The 18,009-nt window shown below is 47.1% G+C and overlaps 1 protein-coding gene across 6 annotated transcripts; it reads left to right on the top strand.

Annotated features, from left to right (window-relative positions):
- Positions 1 to 54: 54 nt before the first annotated feature.
- MGAT1 (alpha-1,3-mannosyl-glycoprotein 2-beta-N-acetylglucosaminyltransferase) lies at positions 55 to 17,370 on the top strand. Of its 6 annotated transcripts, XM_059888278.1 has the most exons (3): positions 55 to 185; positions 13,666 to 14,347; positions 14,845 to 17,370. In XM_059888278.1, the coding sequence occupies exon 3, from the start codon at positions 14,969 to 14,971 to the stop codon at positions 16,310 to 16,312; it is 1,344 nt and encodes a 447-aa protein (XP_059744261.1). In that variant the 5' UTR covers positions 55 to 185; positions 13,666 to 14,347; positions 14,845 to 14,968; the 3' UTR covers positions 16,313 to 17,370.
- Positions 17,371 to 18,009: the final 639 nt, after the last annotated feature.

The raw sequence follows: 18,009 nt of genomic DNA, 5'->3' as shown, positions 1-18,009 counted from the left end.
GACCTGGACATACTCCTTCCCCCCCAGACTCCTCCCATTCAGAGTCCACTTAGCCATGGACTTTGGACCTGGACCAGAGGAGAGAAGCTGCACTTCGGTGTTTCTGATCTGGGATTCTCAGTTTTGGAAATGGAGTACTGGATGGGGGTTTGATGATCTTCAGGGAAGCAGCTGAGAGAAGAAAGGTAAGGTTCCTGTCTCATTTCCCACTTGGTGTCTTGCTGCTCCTGTGCAGATAGTGTTGAGTAGGGCGAGTCCGGGACACTGCCATTCAGAAAATGCCCTGATGAGAACTCTTACCCTGATGGGTACACAGAAAACTTCACTTCTCCTTCCCTCTCAGAGTGCAGGCTTGTTCCCAGTATCTCCTTACCCAGACAGAGTACCTTGAAAGGAGTTATGAGCAATGTCAGTTGTGAGGTTAGACCACGGAGAACATAAAAAGACTTTAGGCCTCTGAAGGGAGGTTGTATTAGATTACTTGTAAAGGCCTTTTCCACACTGGGGTAATAGGATTCCAAGTCAGTTTGGGCTAAGTACAACTCTGGAATGGATTATCCAGGCTGAGGCAGGCTGCTGTGTTTTGGAGAACTAACTAAATAGAGCTACCTTGGGTGGGGGCAGGTAGCAGATGGTCTGGAATACCTCCTAAGTTGCCTCTCCTCCTTCCCCTTTAAGGAAATGTAGGCCGTGAAACCTCACTGTAAGAGCAGAGGAACTGAACACAGGTTTGGGAATCAGGATTTGTTTCCTAGCTCTGCCTTTCTTAGTGTACACCCCTAGATAATGTCAGTTAAGCTATGCCATGTTCTCTTCGCTTGCAAAATGGGGATAACTAACTTTCCAAGTCCCTCACAGGTTGTTTCCAAGGAACAAATGAAATGATTGATTTTTCAGGAGTATCCAGGGCCGTGTACATGTAGCAGAGTAACATTGTTATTGTTTGATATGCTTGTTTAGTTGCATAGAGAAAAACTGAATTAGGAGTTCTGTTCATTTATTGAATTAGTGTTCTGGCAAAAGTCTTATTTGTGCTTAATTAAGAGTCTGTCCTGAATTTGTCTCATCCTGTTGCTACTAGCCAATACCTGCTATCATGAAGTGGTGGCAAAGGTGCATGGGTTCAAAGAGAGCTCAGATTGAGGGATTTTTGTTGGCTCTCCGAGCTCTCCGGTCAGCTGGGCATGTGTGCTTCTGGGTAGCAGACCAAAGAGAGGTGGAGAGAAGTGTAAGTCTCAAGGACCAAGTGTCTGTTAGGAGATGGAGCTCCATTTCTTGGAGTGAGCACTGGGCCTTTCTTTTCTATGCCATATCCTGGTCTTCTGTCCTGCTCTTTGAAGTGACAGTGTTTTTCAGACTGCCATTGTTTAGCCTTCTATATTTTCACAGGCTCTATTCCCACTTAAAGCAGAAGCTGTTCATCTTACCTTCTGTTCCTTCCTTGAATTCCAATTTACCTATGCCAGGATGCCTGCTTTTCTGAGTGACAACAACAGCAGAAAGGAGAGGTGATGGAAATTTTGATAGGATACAGTGGACTGGGCAAGGGGTAGGAAGCTTGCTTCTAGCATCTCTTTGCCTCTCACTGCTGTGTAACACCTGGGCCTCATATTCATTGGGCATTTGCAAGCTGAAAATCGTGTATTTATGACTTGGTTTCTTTCTTTTTCCCTTCCTTCTTTTCCACAGGAGTCTGTGAGGCCCCCAGTGGCCTGAGGGCTGGGCAGGCAGACCTAGGTGGATTTCCTGTCACCTCCCCTAGCTTTGCCCAGCAAATTCCTGGTGCTATTCTTTGCTTAGACACTAGGATCACAGTGATCCCTCAGGGATATGTGGTCCCAGGCCCTCATCCTGCCTAGGAGGCCTGTGAGTGCTTCGAAGCACTTGAAGTACCACAGAGTCGTGCTGTATTTGTACAGTGCTTACATTATGTGAAGTGTCCAGGCTGTTGTGTTGTGTCAGTTTTTCGTCACCACATTGTTGTGAGGAGAACAGAGCAGGGATTATTCTCCCAGTATGATGCGTGAGGGGAAGCTACAGAAGCCCTGAGCAGGCAGGGCTTGCCTAAGTGTGAAGTGGCAGATGCTGTGATCGCCTGCCCAGTTCTGTGCTTCTTCTATAGTATCTGACCTGACAAGGGCCGTCGGGATTCTGCTGCAAACCTCCAGGGAGGAGAACTCAAGGGCCCTGTCAGACAGCCTCCTGGTAAGATGCTTCCTTCTTAGAGTGAGCCAGAATTCCTCTCCCCTATTGTTTCCAGCAAAAGCAGTAGTCCTTCCCTCAGCCTGACCCTTTGACAAGACAGTCCTCTGGACACAGCCATTAGCCTTCTCAAAGGGGCACCATGATGCCAGGGCACAGCACTCATTGGGTGTTCAGCCACTTAGCCAGGACCAATAAACCACATGTTGTGTGTATGTTGTAACTGAATTTATTTATACCCTTCTTTCTTCCAAAAGGAATCGTTGGTGACTAACCCAAAGTTCCATTTAATAGACATTGCTCAGTGGTTGTTGTGTTAATCTTTTCTCTTTTCTTTGATTTTGGTGAGCTGAGTTTCTGTGTTGTCGAGGGGAGTAGAGATATTGGGAGGAAGTAAGGGGAAAAATAGATACATCGTTGATTTAAAACTTTGCTTTTATTTCTACTTATGGTTTCAAGCTAAGATCTGTCTTATGTTAAGAGCATGAATTCTTTGCAAATTATACAAAAATTCAGGATATCTTGGGCATTGTTTATGGGAGGGCAGTTTCCTGGGACAATTTTCACTTCCTTCTTATCTGTCCTCTCCTTTTTTGGGAGTAGTGGCTAGGACCAGAACTTCCTATTCTTCCATTTTCACAGAATCCAATCCCAGTTTCATCCCCAGAATTCAGGCACTTGGCTCCTTGTTTCTGCCCTTCTTACCCTATAACCCTTCTCCATGAAACATCCATCAGGAGCCCAGGGCCTCTTCCCAGGTCAATTTGGCACTCATCACCCTGGCTTCTTGCCTCTCAGAACAAATGTTTTCTTTTGCTTCCATCCAAGAATTCAGCTCATCCTGCCTCTCTAACCAGGTCCTTTGTTTTGGGACAGTCAGGGAATTTCTACTCTTAGATCTTCTCTAAGACTTGAAATTTAAACAGAGGGTTATAGTGATGGGGCATGAGTTTTGGTACACAGTTATCTTTCCTCTTTCCCAGTGAACAGCCTTAGATAGAGAAGGAGGATTGGTAGAGATGGGAATCTGACATATTCTGGGATAATTGGTTTCCTCACCTTTCAGCATTCTACTCTGGCCTTTGTCCTGGGATAGTGATCTTAGCTTATCTTGGATCCACAGTGTTTCCCAACTTTTCCCAATTTTAGGAAACTATGGTTTTCCCTCTTGCTTTGATATGGAGTATTAGTATTATAATCCCATGTACCCCTCATGAGGAAAAGCTTAGAGAGAGGGCAGAGATACAGAAACATTCGCTGCTGACTGGCCCATAAGTGTGGACTCCCATCGCTTGCCACAGTCCACACAATCAACTAAACTGGAGACCCTGGACACACACAGAGTCCAGCATCACTGAGGCGTCAGCTCTTCTTTCACTCTTCTCCTTTAGAACCAGGCTCCAACTGCAGGATTTCCCTGCTGCCCCACTATGTGCTTGTCATGCTGGACACACAGCTATCTCAAACACTCAAGGCTGCATGAGAAGAGGGAATGAGTGCCATCTTGGAAGTAGGACTGCCTGGGTCTAAAACCTAGCCATGACCCTCATTAGGTCTTGTGACCTTCAGCAAATTGGGACTTAGCTTGAGCCTCAGAATATACATCTGTAGAGTGAGACGACAGTGTATATTCTGCAGAGCTGCTAGGGTTAAAGGAGAGGCTGGGGGTGGGGTAGGTTGTAGGTGCGTGTAAAGGCCACTGCAATTTTGTTTTAGCTCCTTACCCCCATGCAGGGAATTTTAGGTCATGTCCTGCCTTTGTTTCTTTAAACCGCCACACAATTCCTAGTTTCACTTAGAAACAAGTTAGTGAGTGATGTCAGTAACCACACACCAGGAAGTTCCAGACTGCTCTGTGCTCTGAAACACAGGGGAGGGAAGTGGATGGGGGCAGGTGCTGGTGCCAGAACAGTGTGTCCTGATCACATGGCAGCCCTGGCTCTGGACCCAGTCCTTCTCAGGAAAGTTATCTGCACGAGTAACCAGTAGTTCTTAGCGTCCCTCCTTCACTTCTTAGGGTCAGATACAGATATCTACGCTTTTCCAGGGTTCCCCCTACCCCCTTTCACAGGTCAACCCCAAAGCCTGCTTGAGGCCTTAATTTCCTCTTTGGGTCTAATGGTTCTCCCCTAGGGAAAGGTCTGTCTGTTTCTACTCTTTTACTTCCAACTAACAGCATTATCTACCCCGAAAGAAAAAACAAAAGCAAGGGTGGGTGAGGGAAGCCAGCTTGCTCTTTCTCGATTTTGACTGCAAGTGTTTCCTCCCTGGCTTCTTTTTGGCACCCTGGTTCTTGTTCTCACTTCCCTGTAAGCTGTAGCCTCTGTGATGCCCTGGACTCCTCCCTTCCGGAAGCCAGCGGTTGGGGGAGCAGGCCCCCAGATTCTTGGCTTTGGGTTTGGTAAACACACTGCTGAGGTAAGCTGCTCGGCCTACCCCTGGCAGGGCTGTTCCCCTAAGCTCCACGAGATTCTGCACTGTGTGACTGGGTCTGGGCTGGGAGACGCGAGAAGTCTGGACTGGAGTGGATTAAGCGTAATTGGTTTGATGGGTATTGACCCGTGGAGTTGCGATTGTGAGCAGCGAAGGGCCCAAATAGTAACAGTTATCTCCACTACATCTCCCGAAGTTGGGGACCCCGGAAAACTTGGGGTGGTCCAGACCTCGAGTCGTTCTGAGAGATCGGGCATTGGAGACGACCTGGGGAGAAGGGGCCCTGGAAGAGTTGAGGCAGACAGCTCCGCCCCTCGGCCCGCCCCGCCCCGCTCCGCCCTCCCCGGGGAAGGGCCACGTTGCCCGCCCGGCTATCCGGCCCGGCGCGCAGCGAGAAGGGCCGGCCGGGCGGAAGGCGCCGGCAGCCGCGCGAGCGCCTTGAACGCGCCGGGGCACCCGGCTCGCTCCCCACGCTTCGGGGCGGGCCAAGTTCAGGGCCGGGAAGTTGGAAGGACCTGGTAAGTGGGAGCCAGGGAACGCCGGCATCCGTCAGTTCTGGGGTTTGTTCCCGGAAGGGGATCGAGGTCTGACTGAAGGAGGCCCCGCCGGAGGGGAGAGGGCGCTTCGGGACTTGGGTCCCGACTTGAGAGGCTGCCGCTTTCCAGTCCCTCTGTGTCCCCCGCCAGCCTCGGTGCCTGAGAGCCCCAGCAAGAGGATATTGGCCCGGGCCACCCGGGGTCACGGCCGCGCGCCGCTCCTGAGCCGGGAAGTGGAACTCTTGCGTTCCGTTTGCGGAATCCCGGGCCTCCAGCTGTTGGAGAGAGGGCGGGCTCTGCGAGGAGGGGGGCGGTTGTGAAACATACTCCGGGCGGACTTGGGTGCGGGGCTTGGAGGAGCTGGTGTTGCTGGAGAGGGTTGGGGAGAGGAATCCGAGGTGGCTTTTCCTCAGACTCCACCCCAGAGTCCTTTCCAAAAGTTATTAGGGGTTCTTTCTCAACAGCTCTGAGGAAGAATTGACTCAATGTGGGAATAACTAAATTGTCAAGAAAATTTGCTCCTACTTGTTTGCTAATGTGTGTGAAGTAGGGGGCCCTGAGACGTACAGGGCCCCCATCTTATAAACTCCCGAGCAGAAGGGCTGGGGCCAGCTAGTCAGTGTCTCCTCAGGACAGTGAGCCCCGGGGTAAAAGGCTCTACCTTGGTTAACCTTTGCCCCTGTGATGTATTTAATTAGTCTCTGCTTTACGAACATCAACTGGCTAAGATTGCCCAGCTTTCTCTTCTGTCGTTTATAATACTTTTCAGACCATGTAGGCTCTTCTCTTAGATGCTTACACCCGCCGCCCCACCCCACGTCTGCCTCGATTCCGATTCCGAGACTATTGAGCTCTCTTGGATTCCCCACCCTGTCCTTCTCTCAGATTAGAAAGCAATGTAGTGAGTTTAACCTCAGTGGCTTATGTGACAGGTTAAACTCTTTTCCTGTTTGGGACATTGAGGAAGTTAGTACTGTTCTTTTTGTCATTAGAACCCAGAGACCTTGGAGATGATCCACATCAAGCCTCTCCCTGTACAAATGCAGGAACGAAGGCCCAAGTGACTACTCAGGGTTACTTGGTTTCCCAAGGCTTTGTGCTTTTTTCCTGCACTAGCATCATATATCCCGTTAGCCTTTTCCAGGATGAATAACCTGTATCCCTTCTCTCTAGGTCTTATTCTCTTAAGTCCTTGAATTATTTAGTGTATCTTCTCTGACTCCCTTTCAGTTCTTCCATCCTTTTGAAATTATGGAGCCTGGTACAAGATACAGGAGGATACATTATTAGAGGAGGCCTAATAATGAACAAAAAGTAATTCAATTGAGTCTCCATTATTTTTGGCGTGTCTATACTTTCTCGGTTTTTTTAGGCGGTGCTTTTTAACATGCTAAGCAAGACAGAGATAGAAGGGAAGTTCTGTCAACATTCATTTCCATGCTTTCTAAAAACTAAGACTTCTCCATTTTTGCTCATTTTTGACTATCTGGTGTTCTCTTGCTGTTTAAAAAAACACCTTTTTTAATTTTTTTGCCATAGAGAGAGGACTGGCTAGAGAATACTATAGGAATCAGAGTGTTAGAAAGGGTTCTTACAGCTCCGAGGCAGTTCTTCAGAAGAAAAAACTGAGACTTACAGGAGTTGGTGGGACCTGCCCAGAGCCTTCTGGTTTTTGATTGAGGGTCTTATTCACTAAAAAGGCTCATTCCTCATTCCCACCACAGTGTACTTGGTCTTTGTACTTGGTGGTATGGACCAGCTGTGTCACTTCCCTGAAGGAGCAGTGAAAACTCTGGCAAAACATAGTTTAAGTTTGAGTTTGTGCTTTGCAGGCAAATGTCATTGATAACAAAACATCAGGTATTCAGGTCAAGGTTAAGGACTGTTCTATTTTAGAAAAGGAAGATGTGTCCGATTGTATTTTCCCAAATGGCCACAACCTTAAACATCACATTCTCCAGTTGTTACCATAGGACACTGCCCTCCTGCCACCTGGCTGTGGTGGCTGTGTTTCTTTTTCCTTGAATGTAGGCGGTACTCAGGATGCCCCTGACCAGTGAATATGTCAGAAGTGATGCAAGGTTGGATCCTGAAAAGGATGCAGTTTTATTTGACTTGCGCTCTTCCTTCAGACAGTCACTTTTTGGAGTTCAGCCTCATGCTCAGAGGAAGTCTATGCCATGTGGAGAGACCACATGGAGGTGACTCCAGCTGACATCTCAGCCAACGCCAACATCATCCTGCCGACACATGAGAAACTAAGCCTTTAGAGGAGTCTTCTAGCTGAAGTTGCAGACCTGATGGTGCAGAGGCAGGTCATCTTTGTGCCCCAGCGTCCAAATTCCTTACTTGTAGAAACCAAGAGAGAATAAATGATTGCTCTTGTTTTAAGCCATTCGGTATTTTTTATTATTCATCAGTAAATATCTAATAAAGGAGTATGTATAGGGGCAGGACCTCAAAATTTGGACTCTTGTGGACAGACGGCAGAAGGAACACTTGCCCTTTGTATCAAGGCTACTTAGATTCTGCTTCACTCATCATTTCAGATACTCATTGCTACATAACAAATCACCCTAAAACCTAGTGGCTTAAAACAGCAGAATTATTTTATTCCCGTCTCAGCTATGTCATTTTGCTTCTGGTCTTTCATGTAGTTGCAGTTGGATGTGGCTGGGGCTGGAATCATTTGGAAGTCTTCCTGTCATGTCTACTATCTGTGGCTGACTGTCAGCTGACCTTAGCTGTGGTTGTCAGCCAGAATACTTGGAAGGTATCTAGTCCATGTGGCTGGGCTTCCTCTTACCTTGGTGGCTGGGTTCCAACAATAGGCATCTCAGGAGCATCAAGTAGGAACTGTGTTGACTTTCATAAACTAGTCTTAAGAAGTCACATAATCATCACTTCCTCTGTAGTCACAGCTCAGAGAGAGGGAACACTGACCCCACCTGCTATCCCCGCCGGCCCCCCCAACCCCCAAGCTCTGGAGGGAGGCGTGTCATTGTCACTTTGTAAGAAGAGCATGTAGAATGGGATGTTTTGTAATCAACTTTGAAAAATGTAATCCTTCACTGTTAGGCTTCTAATTTGGTCTTTCTCTCCAATTTAGTTAATAATGTCCTCCATCTAACTACTTGAACTTCATACATGTGCCAAGCATTGTAATAGGTTTAGAGGTCATAGAGCCTTTTCTTCTAAGGAGTAAGGTGAGAGTCAGGTAAGTACAGCCACAGATTCTATTACAGTGTGGAAAGGGAAGGCAGGAGGTGTGGAGAGAGTATGGTGGAAGTATAGTGTGGAAAGCCTGAGTCTGCCTGAATGTTAAGGAAGTATCACCCAAACTGGGTTCTTAGGAGGTATAGTGCTTGTTGATGGGGCTTTAGATGATTTCAGCATGCAGGACCAGCCAGAGCAGAGACAACAGTGTAGAAAGCATACTTACTGGGGGAGGTAAGTAGCCTGTCGAGGCCAGAGTATGCAGTTCATGGAGTTAGTGGTTGGAGGTGAGATTGAAAGGGATGTTTGAGTCAGTTTGTTGTGAAGGCCCTGTGTGTCATAATAATGATTTTGCATTTTATTCTGTGGGTAGTGGCAGTATAGTTTTTAAGGCAGGTGAGTGTTGTGACCAGGTGTGTACTTTAAGAAGGATGCTCTGTTGCTATTGGGAAGGTTGCTAAAGGGAAGCAAAGTTAGTGATAGGTGGTCCAGCTGAGAAACCTAGTCAGATTAAAGGGTTTGAAATCTTGAAAATGGGATGATGGCAGTGAAAGAATAACTTTCTCTTCCACTTTCATAATTCTGAAATTCTTGGGGCTGGATATGTTTCAGAATTTAGAAATTTTTGGATTAAAAAAGATGACCTGGTACATTTATGATACAGTCTAAGATCTGGAGCAGCATACCATAGTCCAGCATGTTTATTTCTGTAGCAAAATATATGAAGGGATATATAAAGGCTATAGTAGCCTCACATTAGATTAGATTTCTCCAAATGAGGTTATGCCAAACAAGTGTGGAAAACTTCTGTTTTTCAACACTTTTTGGACTTGGGAATTACAATTAAGTGATTGTAGGTGTGTGACATACACATGAAAGTCACTTTTTTGTTACAGGCAAATCTCCTGAATGTTGAAGATCCTAGCATAGCAGCTTGGCAGCACTGGGGGAGCTGGTCTACCTCAAGTAGCATGTAGCTGAGGGGACTTGACAGATTCTGAGCACAGGTTTGTGCTGGTGCTGATGGTTGTGAAGGGGAGGTAGACCTCACAGGGGCTGACGGTATCTGGGAAGGTGTCCAGTGAGATGTGAGTCAGAACCCACTAGGTGAAGGAGAGAGGGAAGAACAGACCAAGCATACAGGCACATGCAAAGGCCCTGAGGCAGGCTTGGATGTTTGGACCCTGGAAGGAATCTAGTAGAATGGTGCAGAGAGAACCACCAAGAGAGGAGACAGACAAGTGATGGGCTAGCACTTACCCTGTCATATGCCAGGCACTGTTCTAAACACTTAATGTGAATTATCTCACCCAATCCTCAAAGCAACCCAATGAGGTATTCTACTACCATTTCCATCTTAGAGGCGAGAAAATTGAGTCTCAGCAATTTGAAAAAACTCAGGGTGATGCCCAAGCATTGCCCTGGGATGTTTGACTTGCTCTTGTTACTGCCATACCCTCCAAACGGTAGGACTTAGAGCAGCAGTGCTTCCTGGATGAGTGCATGGGCTCTGTTGGTCAAAAGCTGGACTGTCTCATCCCATGGGCACAGCCATCTGCTGGAGAGTGCATTCACACACCACTAACTTCTAGACGAAGTAGAGGATCATGCCCTGGAGAATAAGGGGAGAAGTAGTAGGAAATGGCACTGGGACTGCGGGGGAGTCTGTGTGGAAAAGGGGTGGGCCTGGGAATAGTTATGTCCCAGTACCCGGATGGCAAGAGAAGCAAGTTCTGTTTGAGAATTTAAAGGAAAGGGTTGTGGAGTGAGAACAAAGGCCTGAGCGCTAAGTTGGAGGCCTGGTGGCCTGGGGCAGCTGTTTGCTATGGGCTGTCTAGCCATTTACAAGGTTTATAGACTTGCTAAGGATACAGTCTGCAGAGGGACTGAGAAGATTGGTTTGATCTGCCTGGCTTAGAAGGGTGGTGGGGAGGTCTTCTAGGCCTGGGGTAGTGGGTGTGGGCCGCCTAGTTCTAATGTCAGGAGAAGAGTGAGGTTGGAGACCATACGGTCCCTTGGGGTTTTGCCATCACTCTGAGAGCCTCTTGGCCTGAGGTGGCTCATTGATAAGTCTGAGATAGGCCTGCTCCTCCAGCCCTGAAGCCAACACTTGAGCTGCTGGAGTTCAGTTTCTCTTTTCTTTCCCCTATCCTTCTGCCTGAAGTCTTTTCCTACCCAGTCAGTTGGGAGGCAGGACATCAAGGGTTAGGGATTCCAACATTGACCACATCGTCAGGCAGAGGAAGGAAAAACTGGGAATCTGTGTGTGTTTCTGTTCTGGGAAACCCTGATTGGTGAATGAGCACTGATAAAATGGAAATTTAATGACACAATAAAACAGAGGCTTCTAAGAAGACTGGTGCTATGGAGTAGGGAGTGTGGATGGTTTCTGGAAGGAAGATAGGAGGTGGTGGTGCAGGAGCTGGAGGGGTCTCAGAGGAGGGACAGGATCCATTCCCTGTAGAGACTCTTAAAGATCTGCCCTTTGATCCTTGGATACTGGATCGGCCTGCTTGAGAGCCCAGGAGCACAGAGACGAAATCTGGGACCTGAGATTTTGGTTAGCTTAGTGAACTGGGCTGTGAGGCAGAGGGTAGCTGGCAGAGCAGCCAGCACAAGAGAGTGCAGACCTGCAACTTTTGGGTGTGAAGTGTTGAGACCAGAGGCAGGAATGCCAGGGTTAAAGTTGCATGATCAAGAATGGCAGGTGTCCTGGCATTGAAGGGTGTGGTAGATCCTTTAAGTAATGAGGTCTGGTAGAGTGAGGGGCCTGGCAGAACCATGCCTTTTTCTTGTTGGCTGTGTGTCCCAGTCCCTTCCCAGAGCCTGGCAGAGAGCAGGTCGTGTCATTGCAGACCGTGGAATGGTTGAAGAGTTCAGGACAAATAGATTGTCCCCAGTTCTTCTGATGTGTCCAGCTGGGGCCATATTGGACGAAGCTAGTCAGAGCTGTGGGCTATGTCCCTGTTTGATTGTATTTGAAAATAACTTCAAAATATAAAAAAGTTGCAAGAATAAAAATGGTGTAAGGATTCTCATATTCCCTTTACTCAGATCCACCTATTAACATTTTGCTCCATTTTCTCTTCATATTTATACTTGATATTTTTGTTCTGAACCATTTGAGAAATTGCATCTACCATGGCTCTCTATACCTAATTACTTCATCATGTATTATATAAGAATTGGGATATTCTTTTATATAACCACAGTGTGGTTATCACCTAGTCAACACTGATATTTTGATCTACTGTCTATATTCAATTTTGTCATTTGATGTGATAATATCTTTTTAAAAAGTTTTATTGAGGTATAAATGATATACAGTAAGCCTTAGGTATCTAAAGTGTGCATTTTCAGAACTTTGTTCATCTGTATTCAGCCCATGAAACTATCACCCGCACAAAGTTTCCTGGTGTCCCTTTGAAATACTCCCCTGATGGTCTCACTGCCAGGCAGACACTGATCTGTATGTATTCCTTCATATGTTGCAACATTATCTTGAGATTTGTCTATGTGTTGTATGTATCAGTAGTTTGTTTCATTCATTTTATTTATTTTTTATGTTTCATTTTAATTGCTGAATATTATTCCATTCCGTGGATAAGCCACAGTATTCCAATGCTGATGGGTGTTTGGGTTGTTTCCACTTTTTGGCAAAGTGCCCTCAAACATTCTATATTGGTTTTTGTATAGACATTTGTTTTCATTTCTCTTGGGTGTATATGTAGGAGTGGACTTACTGGGTCATATGGTATCTCTGTTTAGCATTTTGACAAACTGCCAAACTACTCTAAAAGGGCTTCAGTTCCTTATCTCACACCATATAGGAAAACTAATTCAAAATGAATCATAAATGTAAATATAAAACTTAAAACTGTAAAACATAAAAAAGAAAACATAGGGGGAAAAAATCTCTGTGACTTTAACAAAGATTTCTTAAATACAACACCAAAAACATGATTCATTAAAAAAAAAAAACCTGAAAATTAGAAATCATCAAAATTAGAACTTCTATTCTTAAACTGATTCTATTATGAGAATCAGACAAATTTTTGATTTTTGCTAGTCTGATGGGTGAGAAATGTTACCTTAGTATAATTTTAATTAGAATTTTTCTTATCATAAGTGAAATTGAACACCTTTTCATACATCTATGGGCCATTTTAGTACTTTTTTGTGTGAGTTATGCTAGTGTTTTAGACAGGGAATTTTTGGCTTTTTTTCCCTTCAGTTTTTAAGAAGCTCTTTGTCAGTTAGGGTATTGGCTTTTTATTTGTGATGTGTGTTTCAAATATTCTCTTCCAGTTTGTTAATCTTCTTTTGACTTGGCTTATGGTGTCTTTGGAGAAGGAAATGGCAACCCACTCCAGTATTCTTGCCTGGAAAATTCCATGGATAGAGGAGCCTGGTGGGCTACAGTCCATGGGGTCGAAAAGAGTCAGACACAACTTAGCAACTGAGCACACATGGTATTTTTAGCCATGCAAAAGTATTTTATTTATCACTGCATCTGTATTTTAAGGCATATTTAGAAAGCCTTTCCCTCTGCTAAGCTGTAGAGGAATTGACATAAATCTTTTAGCACTTGTATGTTTTTAGTTTTCTACTTAAATATCTAGTCCACTTGAAATTTATTCTTGTATACAGATCTTATTGTTGTTCGCAAATACCTGTGTAGTTGTTATAACACAATTAATAAGACCATTTTTTTTTGCCCCAGTAATTCTAATAATCCTCTTTATCATATATTAGATATCTACATGTATTTGGGTCTGTTTCTGTAGTTGAAATTCTATTCCTTTGCATGATCTGTTTAATTTCCATTCCTTGAATGATCTGTTTGTTTACATATCAGCACCACATTGCTGTTGTTCATTCATTCAGTTGTGTCCGACTCTTTGCGACCCCCATGGACTGCAGCACGTTAGGCGTCCCTGTCCTTCACCATCTCCCATAGCTTGCTCAAACTCATGTCCATTGAGTTGGTGATGCCATCCAACCATCTGTCTCATCCTGTCATCCCCTTCTCCTCCTGACTTCTGTCTTTCCCAGCGTCAGGATCTTTTCCAGTGACTTGGCTTTTTGCATCAGGTGGAAAAAGTATTGGAGTTTCAGCTTTAGCACCAGTGACTATTCAGGGTTGGTTTCCTTTAGGATTGACTGTTTTGATCTGATCAGCATAACACACTTTTAATTATAGAGGCTTTGTAATGTGTAGTATATCTGGTAGGGCTAGTCCCTCTTCACAGCTTGTTCATTTTCATCATTTTCCTAGATGTTCCGTTTGAACTTCAGTGCCAGTTTGACTGCTACTGCTGCTGCTAAGTCGCTTCAGTCGTGTCCGACTCTGTGCGACCCCATAGACGGCAGCCCACCAGGCTCCCCCGTCCCTGGGATTCTCCAGGCAAGCACACTGGAGTGGGTTGCCATTTCCTTCTCTAATGCATGTTTGACTAGCTGTACAAAAACTATTTTTATTGAGATTTTTGATGAAGCTGAGGTGTCCTAACCAAGAACAAGGGATATTTAAGTTGTCTTTTGTCTTTTCAGGAATTATAAGTTCCGGTAGGTTTTTGCATATTTCTTGTTTATTCCTGAATAGTGTATCATCATTGCATACATTTCATATCATTTCATAGCTATTATACATAAGGTTTTCTCATTTATTGTTTATTTAATGAGTTATTGTTTGTGGATATGAAGGCTACTGATATTTGCACATTAATTTTTATCTACCACTACCTGACTCAAGTTTTTGATTGTTTGGGTTGGACTTATCATTGTTTCTCTTAGAGTTTTCTAGTCATAGTCTCATAGCATCAGCACATTTGTACTTCTGCCTGTAATTGTATTCTGCAGTCGAATTGCATTGGCTGATCCCTCCAACAGAATGTTAAACAGTCATGTAGATCTGGTCCCTGACCTTCATGGGAATGCCTCTGGTGCTTCCTTATTAGGTAAGGTTCTGGCTTTAGTCCTGAAGTGTGATACTAAGAATTTTAAAGTCAGTAATCTTTGGGCAGTTTGATTTGAGGAACGGGAGGCAGATGGTCTTACCCCCCATCTCTCCTAAGCTCTGGATGGAAGATGGTAAACAAAATCTGTCAGGTAGAGAAGGGGTGGGTGGGGTTCCTTTGCTTCCTGTCTTCCACCAATATCATTCTCTACATATCCTGCTCCCCCACTCCCCCCTGCAAAAAAAACCCCACATTTCTTTTCAGAGGATTCATAAACCATTTTGGAGTCGGGGAGCATGCTATCCTAATCCTGTTCTTCCATACAGATTGACCCTCCGAATTAGGGAATGGGTAGCTCTTTTCTAAGAGAGGTCTGGAGTTAACCTCCTGGCCTTCCTTGTCCTGAATTTTTCATCTGCTTCTGCCCCCCACCCCCTTCTTCTACTCTAGAGCAGGCCCGTGCCTTGTGATGATGGTTGTTTTTCTCCTCTTCTCAGGTGCATGGCTGCTTCCTAATCCTGGAGCCCAGAGGAAGCATCCCTAGAACCGCGGGGGTGTGAGCCAGGCAAGCTGAGGGCAGCCTTGAGCCCCACCCTTCCCGCCTCCCCTGCGGGGGCCAGGATGCTGAAGAAGCAGTCTGCAGGGCTTGTGCTGTGGGGTGCCATCCTCTTTGTGGCCTGGAACGCCCTGCTGCTCCTCTTCTTTTGGACACGCCCAGCGCCTGGCAGGCTACCCTCAGACAGTGCTCTTGATGATGACCCCGCCAGCCTCACCCGCGAGGTGATCCGCCTGGCCCAGGACGCTGAGGTGGAGTTGGAGCGGCAGCGGGGCCTGTTGCAGCAGATCAGGGAGCACCATGCTAGGTGGAGCCAGCGGTGGAGGGTACCCACCGTGGCCCCGCCCGTCCCGCCACGAGTGCCTGTGACCACTCCACCAGCTGTAATCCCCATCCTGGTCATCGCCTGTGACCGCAGCACTGTTCGGCGCTGCCTGGACAAGCTGCTGAATTACCGGCCTTCTGCTGAGCACTTTCCCATCATTGTCAGCCAGGACTGCGGGCATGAGGAGACAGCCCAGGTTATCGCCTCCTACGGCAGTGCTGTCATGCACATCCGGCAGCCTGACCTGAGCACCATTGCAGTGCCACCCGACCACCGAAAGTTCCAGGGCTACTACAAGATTGCTCGGCACTACCGCTGGGCACTGGGCCAGGTCTTTCACGAGTTCAAGTTCCCAGCAGCCGTGGTGGTAGAGGATGATCTGGAGGTGGCTCCAGACTTCTTCGAGTACTTTCAGGCCACTTACCCGCTGCTGAGAGCCGACCCCTCCCTCTGGTGTGTGTCTGCCTGGAACGACAATGGCAAGGAGCAGATGGTGGACTCCAGCAAGCCCGAACTGCTCTACCGCACAGACTTTTTCCCTGGCCTGGGCTGGCTGCTGTTGGCTGAGCTTTGGGCTGAGCTGGAGCCCAAGTGGCCCAAGGCCTTTTGGGATGACTGGATGCGCCGGCCAGAGCAGCGGCAGGGCCGGGCCTGCGTGCGGCCCGAAATCTCCAGAACAATGACCTTTGGCCGCAAAGGTGTGAGCCACGGGCAGTTCTTTGACCAGCACCTCAAGTTTATCAAGCTGAACCAGCACTTCGTGCCCTTCACCCAGCTGGACCTGTCGTACCTGCGACAGGAGACTTATGACAGGGATTTCCTTGCACGTGTCTATGGTGCTCCCCTGCTGCAGGTAGAGAAAGTGAGGACCAGTGAGCGGAGCGAGCTGCAGGAGGTGCGAGTGCAGTACACGAGCAGGGACAGCTTCAAGGCCTTTGCCAAGGCCCTGGGAGTCATGGATGACCTCAAGTCTGGTGTCCCCAGGGCCGGCTACCGGGGCATCGTCAGCTTCCTGTACCGGGGCCGCCGTGTCCACCTGGCCCCACCCCAGACCTGGGATGGTTATGATCCTAGCTGGAATTAGCAGCACCTGCGTGTCCATCGTGGGCCCCCTCCTTGCCATCTCATGGCCTAAGATGGGACCGCAGTCTCTGGGCTTCATCGTCCTCTCTGTGTTTCTCTCTTGGGTCCATTTATCTTTTTTTTTTTTTTTTTTTCTTTTTCCGAGTGGCATTCAGGTGCACAGATGATAAGGTGAGGGGGTCAAATCAGGGGACTCTTTCTGGGATATGTTGGGGGAGTTATTGAACAAGAAACCACTGTGTGGTAGGAGGGACTTGAGCTTATCATGGCCACACACATCCACATTCCAGGTTTTCTCCTAGGACATCGGTGGAGAGGTTGACAACTTTAGTTCTCTTGATCAGGCCTCTTTTCCCTCTCCTGGCTCTTCTAGCCAGAGTATGAGCCCTCCTCCTGTACCTGTCCCCGACCATCTCTGCTTTCTCCCAATTGGAGTAGGGGTAGGGGGCTGTATTATGTGAGAAGGGGATGTATCTGTGCCGGAATGAGACTAACCAAAGGGGTTTCATCACCGTCAGGGTCCAGATAGAGCTGTTAGGTTGTCAGGGTTTACTGCCTCCTGCCTGTATTTCTCTTCTTCCCCTCTCTTTCATCTCTGACCTCCTCTCAGCTCTTCTTTCTATGCAGCCCAGCAGTTCATGATTCTAAGATGAAATGGTGAAGGGGAAAAGCAGAATGTTCCCCCCAGCTCATCCACTGTGGTGGGGAGAAAGACTTGGATGCTGGGGCACCCCTCCCTCATTCTTCCTCTAAGAAACAGACTGCCCCTCTCTCCTCTCCATCCAGTCCTTTCCAAAAACCAGTCCTTTCCCTGTTGCTCTAGGACAGTTCATGCTAGCCTGGCTTTTGGAGGCCCTCTCAGTGTGAGGTACAGCAGCCAAGACCATTCGACCCAACCTCCCTCCCTTCTCTCCCAAACATCCCCGGGTACACAGATCAGGATGCAGATGGGTTGGAGAGCAATGTGTGTGTTTTTGTCTCTTGCCTGACCTCAGTTCATGGAGGAAAGTTTAAGCTACAGAATTATTTTCAAAAATAAAGGCTGACTTGTCTGAAAAACTGTGTGTTTATGTGTCCTGGAAAAGGAGGTGGGAGTGGAAAAGGGAGGTGAAGGGTGGAGGAAGAAAGGAAAAGAATGAGGACTGAAGGAAGGGGCTGCACAGAGAGGAAGTAGATCCTTTGGAGGAAGAAAAGCAGCTGACAGGAAGGTAAGAGCACGGAGTTGGGGGGAAAAGGCATAGGAGAGCTGAGGCGGGGCCTGGGCACGAAAGGCCAGGCTTGGCAGTGGAGAGGACCTAAGGCTTAACTGCCCTACTGCTAATCTCTATAGAGGTAGGCTATGGCCCCTCAAGGCCTGAGAGAACGTGGGCCTCGTCTCCTGCAGTGGGTACATTGTGTGCGCGCCCTCTGCTGGCCCAGGCACCATTTCCTAGGCATCCTCCCTCCGGCACTGTCCCTGAGCTCCAAGATGTAGAGCTGACAGCTGGATCAAATCTGGCAGTAGCACATGAAGCGTGAGAATGGCTTTTACACTGCCACCCAGAACACCCACACTTAAATGGCAAACTTTGCCTGAAAGGATTCCTGAGAGTTTCTGTTATCCGCTTTTTTTTTTTTTTCTGATACTGCTTGTGACCTATCAACTTGATTTCGTTAGTGGGTTTGAAAACCCTGGGCTAGGTGACTTTGTTGACAGTA

The sequence above is a fragment of the Bos taurus genome, chromosome 7 (genome assembly GCF_002263795.3).
Source record: "Bos taurus isolate L1 Dominette 01449 registration number 42190680 breed Hereford chromosome 7, ARS-UCD2.0, whole genome shotgun sequence".
NCBI classification, from domain to species: domain Eukaryota; kingdom Metazoa; phylum Chordata; class Mammalia; order Artiodactyla; family Bovidae; genus Bos; species Bos taurus.
The sequence above is the reverse complement of the archived record's forward strand: the minus strand, read 5'-3'. Positions and strand labels throughout refer to the sequence as shown.